The sequence below is a fragment of the Pteronotus mesoamericanus genome, unplaced genomic scaffold (genome assembly GCF_021234165.1).
Source record: "Pteronotus mesoamericanus isolate MK-2021 breed Mesoamerican mustached bat unplaced genomic scaffold, CSHL_Meso_final contig_56, whole genome shotgun sequence".
NCBI classification, from domain to species: domain Eukaryota; kingdom Metazoa; phylum Chordata; class Mammalia; order Chiroptera; family Mormoopidae; genus Pteronotus; species Pteronotus mesoamericanus.
The window spans coordinates 11,568,343-11,582,787 of NW_026555201.1; the positions used below are offsets into that span (position 1 = coordinate 11,568,343).

The following is a 14,445-nucleotide window of genomic DNA, read 5'->3' on the forward strand; positions in this document are numbered from 1 at the left end:
CAAATTAAAAATAGACATCCTCTCTGTTTTCAATTAGAGGAAGTTAAAGGGTTTTTTAAATTTTGTTAGTTGACTTGGTCGTTTGTGGGTTTTGGCCTTTTGAATAATGTGAACCTGTTTACTTAGCAGTTTGTCAAATGTTCTCTTTGTTTAGCAAATGTTTCTTCTTTCATTTTAGCTCAGTCTAGGTATAGAATCCATGTTTGTGACTCACAGTTCAATACTTTTTCCATATACAAGATTTTATTTATTTTTTTAAGTATCATAATACTTTTATAGCGCTTAGCACAGTGCCTGGCGCATAGTAAGCGCTCAATAAATGTCAGCTCTATCACATAAAATTTTTATAAATCTTAATTACAAAATCTTCCTGTTTTTTAAATTAATTTTCCAAACTGCTATATATTAATAGTATTTTATCTCTATTAGTATCAGAGACTGCTTATCTCTTATTTTTGTTAATGGTAGTCTTAAAAGGAATATAAGTTCCCAGCATAGGTTACAGAATAATAATAGAGAAGACAATCTGATGACCAAGTATCTTAACTAGCTTCAAATAAAAATCAGTTATTTGATTTTAAACTCTTTCCTAGTATAATAGAAAGCAAAGTTTTATTAGGTATCAGAATAGCTATCAGAAAACCTTTTGAAGTTTAGTGGGGGTAAGAAAGTGTTTTTGTTAGAAATATAGTTTATATCTACTTTTTTCTCTTTTGCTATGAAAGACAATTTTGTGAATAGATAATTAGTAAATATAATTATTAATTGCTTATAGATATTAGCATTTTTCCTCTAAGTAGAGAGTATATTTTAAAGCTTTTTTATTACATTAGAAAGTGTGTTGCTTATTTATCCACAAATGTTCATCCTAGTTGTTGGGGGAATATAATTAGCCAGTAAGTTGTTTCTTCTGGTTAGTGTTTTAGTATGAAACCTACCACTTTCACCTTTCTGGTAACCCTTACAAATGGCAAGACCTAGTTATTTTTAAGGCTACCCTTCATATCTGTAGAGTAACTGCAAAGAACTTACTTTTCTTTTTTTATGAAGTCCAAATTTTTCAGCAGTAAGTAGAATGGATTGAGGAAAATTATGTTTGAGAAGCTCAAGTTATTTTATAAAGAGTGGCAATCATTTTATAATATAATAATTTATATGAGCTTTCTAATTTTTTAACCTGAAAATGTCAAATTGTAATTTCACTAAAACCTAGAAAGAGGGCTCTCTCTAAAACTGAGACTCACTGAGATTAAACAAAGGAAGGAATTCTTGGAGTAGATACAGAACTGCTTAAACTTAGAATTTGGCAGATTTGGTGGAAGTGATTACAGAGTAGATAAGGGTACGCAAAAAATGCTAGATCACAATTTCTTGTATGATTACAGTATGATTGTATCCAAGTTTTTAAGTAACTTTTTATCCTGGAGTTCATGTGAATACTGTGCACCAAATGATAACTGTAGAAACCAGTAAGCAGAATCTTGTATTCAAGTTATATGATGCTCTCTACGTTCTTTGAATGTGTGCAATAAGATTTTAGGTACACCTTAACAGATTTTAAGATGCCTGGTCTCCCGGAAGCTGTCTACTAGATTGGAATGAACAGGGAACCAGGAATTAATTTCTTCTGGATATTCAGTGCATTGAAATTAAGTGGCAGTATAGCTGGAGTGACCTCTCCTTACTTACCAACATGAGAGCTTTGGAAGATTGGAGAAGAAGGGAGCTACTGTTTACTTTGTGTTTCCTATATGCCTGTTACCTTAAAGGCTCATAGGTTAACTAGCTATTTGGATGAATCCTTTATTTCACATTTGTATCTGAATTCTGAGAGGACCCAGGTCTCTTTCTGGAGAGGGAAATAAACTTGTCTCTCTGGGATGTGAACTCCTAGCTTGGGAGCAGTGGCTAAGTCTCATGCTTTCAACAACAACCCTTTGGGTCCCCTGCATTAAGCACACCTATGTGAAGGCTACCTATTTTGTAGAGAACCAGAATGTAGTTGAGGTGGTTCAGATGATGTTATTGACAATGTAATTAGGCAAATGGTACATTTTGGTAGCTTCAGGAAATTGGAGGACCGTTTAACAAGTACTTGAATTAAAACTGAATGCTCTGAGAGTTCTTGCTCTCAAGAAGCACATGTTTTAGTTGGGGAAGTCAAGACATTTTTGTATACAAACTATTAAATAATAACCTATGATGCTAATACATAGGTTAAAAGGTATGTTGAATCAAATGGACAGACCTCAAGCTTGGAGAGAAAAGCACAGTAAGCTGCAGTGATACAGGAAAGGTTCAAAAAGGAGGAAGAATGAGTTTAACAAGTACCTACTGTGTGCCTACCATATATATTACATCATGGTAGATGCTACAAATGTGTGGGAGAGGGAATCGTTCTCTTTTATGCCATCTCTGCAGTATACATACTGTTGTGGTGTTATTGCATTTCTTTATTTTATGTCTTCATTGCTCTAAATCCTCAGTTCTTGACATGACAAAAACACTCAGTAAACGTTTGTTTAATGATGAGCAAGATACAGTTCCTAAGTATAATGTACTTAGGATTAGGTACACATTATATTACAACAAAGTAGAGGAAAAAGTACAGAACTCGATGGATATTTCAAAGTCAGGGGTAATCATATCTTGGAGAACAATCGGAAAGGATTAACGGTTGGGGTCATTTTTGACATTGGCTATCTGTGAAACTATGTATGGGTAAGGTTATTTTAGTAGTGTGAACAACATCCATGGAATGGGAGATACAGAGACCGGCATAAATAATGCCCCCTTTTTATTACAAAATCATAAGCTTATAATTCTGTAACATAACAATATCATACTTAAGCATACTATATGACATTTTAGGTGAAATGTTCAAATTAAAAATATAAATTATTACACTTATATTATTACCCTACCAACCACACTCAAGCAAATGTTAACTTCTGCCAGACCCTGTATTTGCTCATATTCTAGTTTATTAAGGAAACCTGTCCCACATTAGCTTCAGTTAAGAAGTACAGTCTTCACAGTTCAAGATACTTGCTACTTTGCAACTTCAAGAAGAACACAGCTATAGCATACAGTTTTCCCACAGAAAACAACTATTTTCTGATGAAAACCATCACTTTATTAGACTAGTTCACCTTTAGGACCACCTGTTGACTTTTCTTGCCATATACCAGTTTCACTTTCTTGCCCCCACTCTCAAGCTAATAGTTAGGAGTATTTACTGAGTGTCAGGTGCTATTTTAAGTGCATTGTATGAACTAACTCTTTAATCTTCACAACAGGCTGGTAAGAGGGTAAGGTGCTTGCCCAAGGTTATACAGAGAGTGAATAACAGAACCTGGAATATATTACTTTGTAAGTGTAACTATGTGAACAGGAATTGAGGACAGCAGTTTATTTGAGTCTATTTGAAACGTGGATGCTACATAGTACTTACTGAATGTTATGACCCTAGAGGGCCATTTGTATGTAGTAGAAACTGTTAAATCCACAGATTCCAAGAATCTGCTGACTAAGGCATTAAAATAGAATTTATTCACTTAGCTGTGTTATTTATTGAATGCCTACCATGAGTGAAATATTATTTCAAGATTGAATAAGTATGGCAAATTACAAAGTTCTCTCATCATTTATATTTAAATGGAGAAACAGTAAGCATGTAGACAACTAAGTAAATATGATTCTGGTAATAAGTACTAACAACAATTAAGTCAGGTTAATATAGGAGTGGATGGGATTAATATTTTATATGGAGCAGGCAGAGAGGCAACTTCTGAGGCGCTAATATTTGAATGGAAACCTGAATGTTGAAAAGGGGAAGTCCTTGGAAAGATCTGAGAGAGAGATTTTGAGGTACAGACAACAGTAAATGCAAAAGTTCTTATTCATGAGAATGTAGAAATGAACGTAATTTGTTAAGAAGGAAACGTGAGAGGGCCAGTGTAATGAACAAAGTAAGCAGAAGGTTAATGGAGTAGCAGATGTCAGATCATAGAATCTTGTAAAGATTTGGTAAAGAATTTGGACATAGTCTAAGTGTGATGGGAAGGATTTTAAGATCAGTTTCAGTTTTAAAAGAAGGCTTTGCTATGTAGTAAATGGACTGAGTGGAAGAGGAGGAACACGTGACAGGAGAGGAGACAAGACTACTGCTGTAGTAGTTCAAGCAATAAAAATAGAATGGTGTGGATGAGTGTGGTAGAGTTGTTGAGAAGTGGTCAGATTTGGGATATTTTGGTGATAGAGCTAATATAATTTTGTGGTATGGGATGTGGAAGAAATGGATCGAAGGTGGTTTCTAAGGTTTGAGATCTGTATTACTTGGTGAGTGGGTGTCACTAGTCCATATGGACACTTAGCTTGAAGAAGAATATAAAGTATACATAAGCGTTTCACACCTCTGTTCCTCGGGTAGAGTGATGGCTGCGGTAAAGATCAGCCACGTGTTGTCTGGGACTCTCAACTAGGGCTAACGTAGCAACTTCTTACAGTTGGTTGTAACTTCTTGTAGAGGATGTTGAAGCCAGTTAGCTCCATCCTTGCTTCTGGTCTCATACATCTTGAGACATAGAAGCAAGCCCACTCCCCCACCAGTCATGCCATTTGTCCTCATTTTCATACATCTTGCTGTTCTCTCAGACTGAACTGTTGCAATATTTTTATCCACCTAACTCCTCGTCGTCACCACCAAATACCTGGCTAGGTCTCTTGCATTATTTAATTCATATATTATCTTCTCCAGGAAACATTTTCTTCTTTTTTTTAACTCTTCACTCAACGATATGTTTATTAATTCAGGAGGAAGGGAAGAAAGTGGGGTGGGAGGGAGAGAAACATCGATCAGTTGCTTCTTGTATGCTCCCTGACCAGGAATCCAACCTGCAACCTTTTGGTGTTCGGGATGGCCCTTCAACCAACTGAACAACCCAGCCAGGGCCAGGAAACATTTTCTGATCCACATATCCATCGTACTTCCACTAAGTTAGTTTGAGTTAATGGTCCTTCACTTATATATCAAAGCATACCATACACATACTGCATGTAAACACCTTGATTATAGCAGTTTTAATTTTTTTAAATAGTCTTTTGTATTTCTGTAGAATAAGAGAAGGGAAGATATCCTAGGCAGGGGGAAGGATGTAGTAAAAGGCTCAGGGGCAGATCTGGGGAGGGGATTGAGAAAGAAGGAAGAAGATTGTGTCACATGTGGTATGTAAAGAATATATATTGGGGTGAGTAAAATATTAACTAAGATTAGAAGAGTTGTGTGTCAAATATATCTCAATAAAGCTGGGGAAAAAATAAAGATTAGGAAAATCCTTTTGGACTTGACAGAATTTTCAAGACTAAACTGTGATTGGATTTAAAACTACAGTATAGTGGTTCTCAACCCTGGCTGCACCCCTAGAAACACCTGGAGAGTTTTTAAAATCCCACTGTCTGTGAATTTCTCAGACTAAGTCGCAGTTTCTGGCATGGGACACAGACATTGAAGTCACCCAGTTGATGCAAAAGTTCGCAATTGCTATATGTAAGAAGTAGAAAGTGATTGGCTTAAAAAAAGATTGAAATAGGAGTCAAGAAACTGGATCATTATTTTTATTCTTCATTATTTTTGGTCTTGGGCAAGCCACTTAACGCTTGGTGTTAGTTTTTCATCTATAACTTTGTTGGATGGTCCTTAGCTATAATTTAGTTGAATGATGATCTCTGGAATTTCTTCTGTCTCTAAAATCTTTTGATTTTAAAGAAGAAAATTGCATAATGAAATAATGTTACAGGGGAGGTTAACTGGCTAAATGAAGGACAGGTTAGAGGTAAGAAGATGGTTATGCTTTGTTAGTGTGGGTAGGACAAGTGAGTTCCTAGGGGAAGCTAGTTCCTTTGGGTATGGAAAAGAGGACACTTTAGGCCCTCTTGCATCAATTAGGGATTTCCCCCCTCAAGACAGATTTTGGGAGACATAAACTATGAAATATTCAAGGATTCAGTTGCTGTAATTGAATTTTTCCTTATGACTTGTATCCTATTATATTGTTTATCTTTAGCAAAACCTTGAATAAAGAATGACATGTCTTGCCATATATATTTAAGAGATATTCTGTTAATCAGTTTGTGTAGTAGAAATAATTCATGGAAATATTTCTGAGACCATATACTTTTGGTGTTCTGAAAAATGGTTAATAAAGAATTTAGTTCATTCTTTGGTTGTTTAGCACTCTTCCAAATAAGTCGCTTGTATTTAGAATGTGTTCATATATGATTCCTAATGTTGTATTACTCTCTATTATCAGTTTCTCAAAATGAAAGAATTTGATTCAGAATAGTTTCAGAACTTTTCAGACTGCTTTTTAATAGTTTTTTATTGTGGTTGTTCATGCTTTTATCCCTGTTCTGTAAAAAGGGGTTAACAACTTTCTCTCTAGGATTGTTACAAGGAAGAAAAGAGATGAAGTAGCATAGTGCTTGACACATGGTTATTAGGTGCTTGATAAATTTTAATTCTCCTGCTCTCCCAGTATATAAGCTCATGTATAGATATTTATATTTACCCGTTTTAGTTATTTTATGCCAAAAAAAATTATGAGCTGCTTTTACCTTTTGCCTTCTTGGTATAATATTTTAGAGATTTTTTTTGTTGTTGATTTTTTCCTAATTACACTAGTAAAAGAGTAAACTTCTCCCTCCCCTGACCCTGCCCAGTTATAATTTGACTCACGTAACTCAAATTTAGTGATTAGTGTATTTTGTTTCCTAAATCTTTGTATATTCCTATTCAGTGACACTAATTCTTTATATTTTAAAGGAATTTGATTTTTAAATTGAATCGAACATTACTCAGTTATTAAGTATTCAAAGGTTGATGATCCAGTTTGAAATTGATGCACTCCTTTCTGGTCTTGATTTTTTTGTACCTACCTAGTTCAAAAAGCAACTCAGATCTTTTGAATTTATTATATGTTTTTATGAAATTAACCATGTTGAAGGAAAAATAAAAATAAATGCTAATCTTTGAGTTTACTTCATAGTCTTTCTCCACTCTTAGCACTGTAAATTAACTCATTTGCTAATCTCTAGTTGACTGCATAACCATACCCATTCTTATTTCCTTCACTAGAGTTTCTTTTGCTAATGTTCAGATAATCTCCAATCTCTAAAATACTTCTGAAGTTATAAATTTTCATAACGCGGCATAGAATAATTTGTGAGTGTTGCATCTCCATGAGTCTTTTGTTGGGCTCATTAATTATTAGGAAAAGAGCCTGAGGGTTCTAGATATTTGGGAAGTGCATGTATATTTATAGTGAAGAAGGTGTAAAGAGAGTGAAAAGGAAAGTAAAAGTAAAATAGAGGAAAGAAAACTTGACAGATACAGAGGAGGAGAAAGAAAATGGAGGGAAGTGAACAGAAGATGAAGGTTTTGAAAAAGTTCCAAGAGAAGTAAACAATAAAAAATAAAAGCAAGAGGAAAAAAACAATAGATAAGAGGTGTTAAAGTTCATTAAGCACTCACAAGGGTGCTAATTTACTGTGATATTTGGTTTTCCAAAGGGCTGCAAATATTAGTCTTGGTTTTTGTGTGTGTGGGGTTTTTTTTTGTCACCTTGGAGAAGTTAACTTCTCTGAGGCTCAGATTCTTCATCTGTATGATGTGAATTTTGGACTAAGTGATCTTAAAGGTTCCTTCTGGCTCTAAAATTGTATTTTTCTTAGTGGTTGGTCACTGAGAAAAACATTCCTGTATGAAATTTGCAACTGTAATTGACTACAGAACAACATGTATTTGGGGAGAAGAATATAGCTCTCTGAGGACATGAGGAGCCTTTTTTTCTCTCTTGTTCACTGCTATATCCCCAGTAGCTAGCACTGTGCTTAACACATAGCAGGCACTCAGTAAATGTTTTTTGAGTGAGCGATGTGGTTCATTACCAGGAACATCTAGTGGTTACAGGGGAAAACTACGTGCTTGAATGAAGGGAAAAAACTGATTTCTTCTGAAGATGTCTTATATAAACTGATTTTTAATCTTTTGTTCTTCCTTATTTTGTCCCAGATTCAGAGAAAGTGGCTGCAGCCAGTGGTATACTCATGATCACAAAACTTACAGTAACCAGACATACATATAGTGACTAAACCAACATGATCTAGGCCAGCCAGTTCTTATCATGCAGCTTACATAAATGCAAAACCAAAGTTTGGGTCTTCCTGGAACATGTGAGAAAAGAGTACACATAGACTCTGGTAGCTATATCGTGTTGTGTTCACTGGCTTCACTCAGTTGAGAAGCAAAGTTAGGCTACTAGCTGAGTACTGAGGGTGGCAGATTCCAGTAAAATCTTTGTAATCCACTGGTATTCTTACAGTAGAAGGTGGTACATAGTTATGCATGAAGATAAAATTTGCAGAGATACTTGAAGGAAACAGAACATTATACACACACACATACATATACATACATTCCAGCTTTTTGAAGGTCATCGCTTCAAAACATGCAGGATGTTGTTAATTTTTTGACTCGAAATTAGACCAGAAGAGGGGAGGGGGAAGTCACTTAAAATCCCTAGCACTGAAGTCATCTGCTCATTAATTAGTTCTCACTCAATCTTACCACTTTGATTTAACTTGCAGTTTAGAATAAGCTTGGTTGACTGGTGTGCCATTCATAGCAGACAGCATCAAAAAGTGTGGGACAGGAAGATGGAGGCAAGCTCATTCATTCATAGGCAGATATAATGACAACATAAGTTACATCTGAACAGTCCTACTTTGAGGGATAAAAGAGGGGAAATAGACACCTAGCTCATTAGCTATCCATGGTAATTATTCTGAATCATTAAGAAAATAATAATTTATATTTTATATTAATAAAAGGTAGGAAATACATCGTACATTTTTTAAAATAAATTTATCCCAATTGGTTAATTTTTTAATGTTTTTATATCTGAATAGTAAACCCTCATTAGTCTTTAAAAATACACCTATTGAAACACATTTATCCTTGCATCTGGCCCAAGGAGTACTACTAGATAAATAGAAGGTGATTGTACTTTGAAATTTTTTTAAATGTTTAAAATTTTGTCTCATAGATGTATTAGATCGAGTTTTTAATTAGTTAGTGACATTTTATGTTGTATTTGTAAAAACTGTAATGTTGAGAAGTATGTTTCAGTATGTATGTATAAGTAGTGGTAAAGAGACTTTCTTAAACGCATTTTAAAAGGATCGTATAAAAAGTTAAACTTTAACAAAGTGGGGTTAAATGTCTGTGTACTTCATTTAAGATTTAACACAAAAACACACGATTGCAAATTTCTTGATGGCATTTGTATAAATTGTTTTATTGATCATACGTCACCTAATTTGTTATAATCATTGACAGACAAACTTTATTGTAAAATAGGAATATGAAAAAGATAGTACTATGAAAGCAATCTCCATTTATAATACTAAATTTCAGATTAGAACATTTTTATTAAAATCAGAGTCCATTTGGAATGAATTGAATATATCCATTTAAAATTTGCATATTATATTACGTTAGGTTATTTTTAAATGTTTTAAATTACCAACTCCAGAAGATGGATTACAATTTCATTCCTGATGGCAATGAATTTCCTTCTTCTGAATTTTTTTAATAGGTGCACTAGGCCTTCCAATGAGGGGGATGAGCAACAATACCCCTCAGTTAAATCGCAGCTTATCACAAGGCACTCAGTTACCGAGCCACGTCACGCCAACAACAGGGGTACCAACAATGTCACTTCACACGCCTCCATCTCCAAGCAGGTATTTATTGATGGACCAGAATATTTCTTAAAATGTATCTTTGTAGAGTAAGCAAGCTTTCTAGTTTTTTCATAAGGTAACTAAATGGTTCAGTACCTTTCACTGAGGAAAAGAAAGCTAATAACCCTCTGCTCATTTTATCTCATTGCAAATTATAAAGTCTAGTGTAAGATGTTGTATTCTGCACCTAGCATACTGGTTGTCAACTGGTGGGTATCAAGGACTAACCGCTACTGGGGAGCTTATTCAGAAGCCACCCCTCTTCATCAAAGGAGGATGTGGAGTTTAAAATCACTCCTCAGATAATTCTCATATTGCTTCCTCGCCACACATCCATTGCTCTAGTGAGAATAAAATAAAACATTACATAGATGATTCATACTAGTATGAAGTAGAATGACATACATTTGGAATGAAATTATTCTAATATATGTGTGAAATACATTTGTATTATTTTATGTGATAGTCACAGTAATAGTTCTCTCATCTTAGATATCACTATATATTAGTTCCATTATAATTTGCACTTTCTTGTTTTGTTTACTTTGGCTTTTATTTTTAAGAGCTAGAATGACTGGACAAAAGAATTAAATTAATAAAAATCAGCAATGCAATTTGAAACTGTACTTGAAGTTCTAGGATTAGGCCAATTGATTTTTTTTACAGAGACTTTTAATGAGTAATTGTAGAGAGCTTATTTAGCATAATGGACTTCTTTTTCAGGGGTATTTTGCCTATGAATCCTAGGAATATGATGAACCACTCCCAGGTTGGTCAGGGCATTGGAATTCCTAGCAGGACAAATAGCATGAGCAGTTCAGGGTTAGGTAGCCCCAACAGAAGCTCGCCAAGCATAATATGTATGCCAAAGCAGCAGCCTTCTCGACAGCCTTTTACTGTGAACAGGTAAGATGTTTATTGATACTGTGTATAATTGTCTTTCTCCATATTCTCAAATTTGCCTTTTCATATTCAACGTTCTGTTCTTGAGTTGTGACTTCTGTCTCATAAGTGTGTTTCATCATGTATCTATGACCAGAGAGTCTCTTTCTGTTAACACATCATAACTTTAATCTCCCCAAACTAATGACACATTCTTTTGAAAATCAGTTTGATTTTAGAAAGCACATTAAAGTTTTTTGTTGTTGCTGTTAGAAGAGGATTATTATTTGCCACCAGGCAAATTTTTGTCGATATGTTTTTTCTCTACTAAATGAGGCTGGTCACCTGTGCGTTAAGAATTCCAGACTTATGAATAGGACATGTTTGACTGTTACTGCCTTACTTCATTTATGCTTTGTTTAAGTACCTTTTCGACCAAAATTCAGTTTTGTACTTACTTTGGAGACTTAGTGACCAAAGGCTTTTTAAGACTAATTGTACAGTACTTGAAAATTGTTGTGTCCTGAAATTTAAAACAAAAAGATGAGCTCTTATACCTATTCATGCCTTTTTTTGCACTATCCATTGCATATACTATTACTCTAATAATAATAATAATAATATGAAGAGCAGTTATTCAAATTAATATTTTTAGCTGTTTAGATAATTTGTATGAGAGTTATAGCTACAATATAAAGCTTTTTTTTCTTGCAAAAGTAGCATTTAAGTTTGCCAATTTTTAAAGAATGGAACTCCAGGGGAAAAGAGGACCTTAATGTAGTTGCTGTCATTTATATCCAGTTATATCACTTTCTTTTATCTGGTACTTGTGAAATCTGAATTAAAATAGGTTATTAGCACATTTTGTGTTTAATCGTCATCTCAAATGCTTCCATTCTTTTTTCAGACTTAAGAGCATTTCTTTTATAATTTTACTGCTCTTCTAATTTTTAAAAGTTATTATTTGTAAAGGGTTATCAAAATTCTCATCTCCTTGATAGCTTCCTAAGCATATAGTACTTGGGCTTTATCACATCCTTCCACATTCTTGTAGTAGTATTCATTGAATGTATACTTAAATTTTTTGTCATATTTTTTCACATTTTAATTTTTCAAATACACTTTGAAGTTTTCAGTGAGACTTGGGTCTCTAAAACCCTGCTTATTACCATTGATAAGTTGTATTTATTATAGCATGTTTTCATCTCTTAGCACTTATTCATTGTTTGAGGGTTCCTATATCATCAGCAGTTCCAACCTGCTATTAAACAAAAATTTCTGTCGGCTTTCCCATTCATCTTTAACATATTTTGTTGCACAGTTGTATGTTTTATGAAAATACTGTTTGGTCATAGTTTTATACATACAGGCAAAAAAAAATACACACACACACAAAACCCTGGACCTTCAGACAGTTTAATCCTGCTCAGAACTCTGATATACTATCTTTTATCAGATTATTTGATGATAAAAATGTGTACTTTCATCATAGAATTGGTGTTAATTCTTTTTTAAATTCTTAATTACTTCTGGCCTTGCTTTAAGTTCGGTCTTACTTTTTTCCTCCCATGTTTAGGCTTGTGCAAAAATAGGCATTTGTAACTACTTAACCAAGTACCAACAGTACATTAATTTAGAATTGAAGACACTACAGAAATATTTTTTTCTTTTAAGTAGCTGAAAGATAAACTACATTTAGATAAGAAAAATGTGTTTTAGGACACTGTATTTAGTTAAAGAAAAGCACCATTTAACTCAGGTCAACTAAACATTTATTGAGTGCCTATTGTATCCTCCTGAACACGAAAGACAGAGGATGCAAAGATGAATTTGACATGGACTTTGTTCATGAGGGTATCTGTTCTAAGTGGGAAAAACAGACTGCATGAAAAAAGATCTTCTATGGACAGTAAAAATAGTATACTTTACCAATAGTGGCAGAAAAACATGTATTCAGGAACAATGGTCTTACACTAAACTACATAGTTTGGAAGTTAGTTTTGTCAGTATATCCTAGTACATTGGCTCTCTAAGAATACTAAACAGTACCCTTAATCTCTGTTTTCCTCAAGGCTTATCTGTAAATTCTTTGTTTCTTTGTATTTTAATTTACCTGTGTAAGATGTTTGGTTCTCTGTTCATGGAAGGACTTAGGGGAATTTTTAAATAAAATCAAAGACTTAAACTCAGAAAAAAACAAAATTAGTATTTGTTTTAAAACATATTGCTGTTTTATATGAGGAGATCAAAAGTATACACTTTTGTTTATCTTCATCTGAAAGTTAGTGTTATTATTGTATATCTAAAATTATTTTTTATGTACCCAGTATGTCTGGATTTGGAATGAACAGGAATCAGGCATTTGGAATGAATAACTCCTTATCAAGTAACATTTTTAATGGAACAGGTAAGCTTATTCTGGAGCTAGTACCCTATAAAAAATATGGTAGATCTTTGAAATATAAAGCAATTCAACATACTGGTCTTAAAATATTACAGGATTTTTTGTGTGTTATTTTGGTGAAATTTAATTTAGTGAGAATTTGACAGGAATAGGATTTAATTCATGAATAGGAGATATTTACATATATTTTTCACTTGGCATGGTAATAGCATAATGTTATAACATCAATATTATTCCCTTAATACCTGGAGGAGCTAAACATTACTTAGTCTGTGTTTATGCTTCATGAGCTTTTCCCATCTGCAGTGCTGTCACCACAGTCTAAACTACATTGGGTGGTTTGGCATTCTGGCTAGAGAGAACCCAGAAAGAAGAAATCTTTAAGATTATGTGGAGCACTTACAGTTTTTTCTTAATAGTTTTAATGCTAATTTTGGCCTTTAACCCTTAGGAATTTTCAATCCAGTTTTATGTATTAAATTAAAAAATTATTACATGGAAAACCAATTCTGATTTTGATAGCAAAGAATTCCTGCAGTCTGTTGGTTTATTTCTTTTATCAACTGCTTTAGCCCAAACTGGAGGCTTTGTTGCTCTTCTGCTTCAGGTTTCACCCTCTTCCACCCTCGCCTCCTGTGAAAGGAAATAAAGGATGTTGTTATGATCACAGGAGCCAAAATGAATACAATTATTGAGAGAGAAATGTATGTAAAGGAAGTAGAAGGTGAAAGAATGATCAGTGAAATAGAGCCCATGTGGAAGCATGAGAGAAGATTTAGCGATGAAATGTCATTTGTGACTTTGGGTTTTTAATTTTTAAAAGTGATTGTTTAGCAGCATGGATTGATCAAATGAGATGTTAAAATTTCAAGTTTTAGCATTTGAAAGTTACAGTTTTGTGTTCAAGATGTGAAAGTACTATGAAGTAGTATATCCCATTGTTTCTAAAATACAGATTTTTTTCATATTTTGATTATCTCTGGAATCAGGCTGTATCTCATAGTTGAAGGAAATTTTTTTAATGGATCATAAAGTAACTGACAATGCCAAATTATATTCTGAATTATGATTGTATACATTCCTATAAATTTTAGAATTACTTTTAAAATTCAGTTTTAACTAAATTTATATCACAATAGGAAAATTGTTTCTAAGTCTTTCCCTAAAAATATAAATTTGGGGGTTTATTAACTTTTTTTATTTTTTTTAGTAGAAACCGTTCTCAAATAACATGGCAATTTATATTTCATCTCTGAGGACCTGATGATGTGTTTTAAAAGTTAATATTCAGAGTTTGTAGTCAATTTGTATCAAATAATTGAAGAGAGATTACTGTGTAGATTGCAACTATAAAT

General features: G+C 33.6%; 1 protein-coding gene across 4 annotated transcripts in view; it reads left to right on the forward strand.

Moving 5' to 3' along the window:
- Positions 1 to 14,445, forward strand: part of CNOT2 (CCR4-NOT transcription complex subunit 2) — a 109,266-nt gene that overhangs the window by 76,616 nt on the left and 18,205 nt on the right. For 3 of the 4 annotated variants that reach the window (XM_054580101.1, XM_054580100.1, XM_054580103.1), the window contains 3 exons: positions 9,657 to 9,804; positions 10,528 to 10,710; positions 13,014 to 13,093. In XM_054580101.1, coding sequence (XP_054436076.1) covers positions 9,657 to 9,804; positions 10,528 to 10,710; positions 13,014 to 13,093 — 411 coding nt within the window. The remainder of the gene's footprint in view (positions 1 to 9,656; positions 9,805 to 10,527; positions 10,711 to 13,013; positions 13,094 to 14,445) is intronic. The other variant, XM_054580104.1, reaches the window with a different exon arrangement.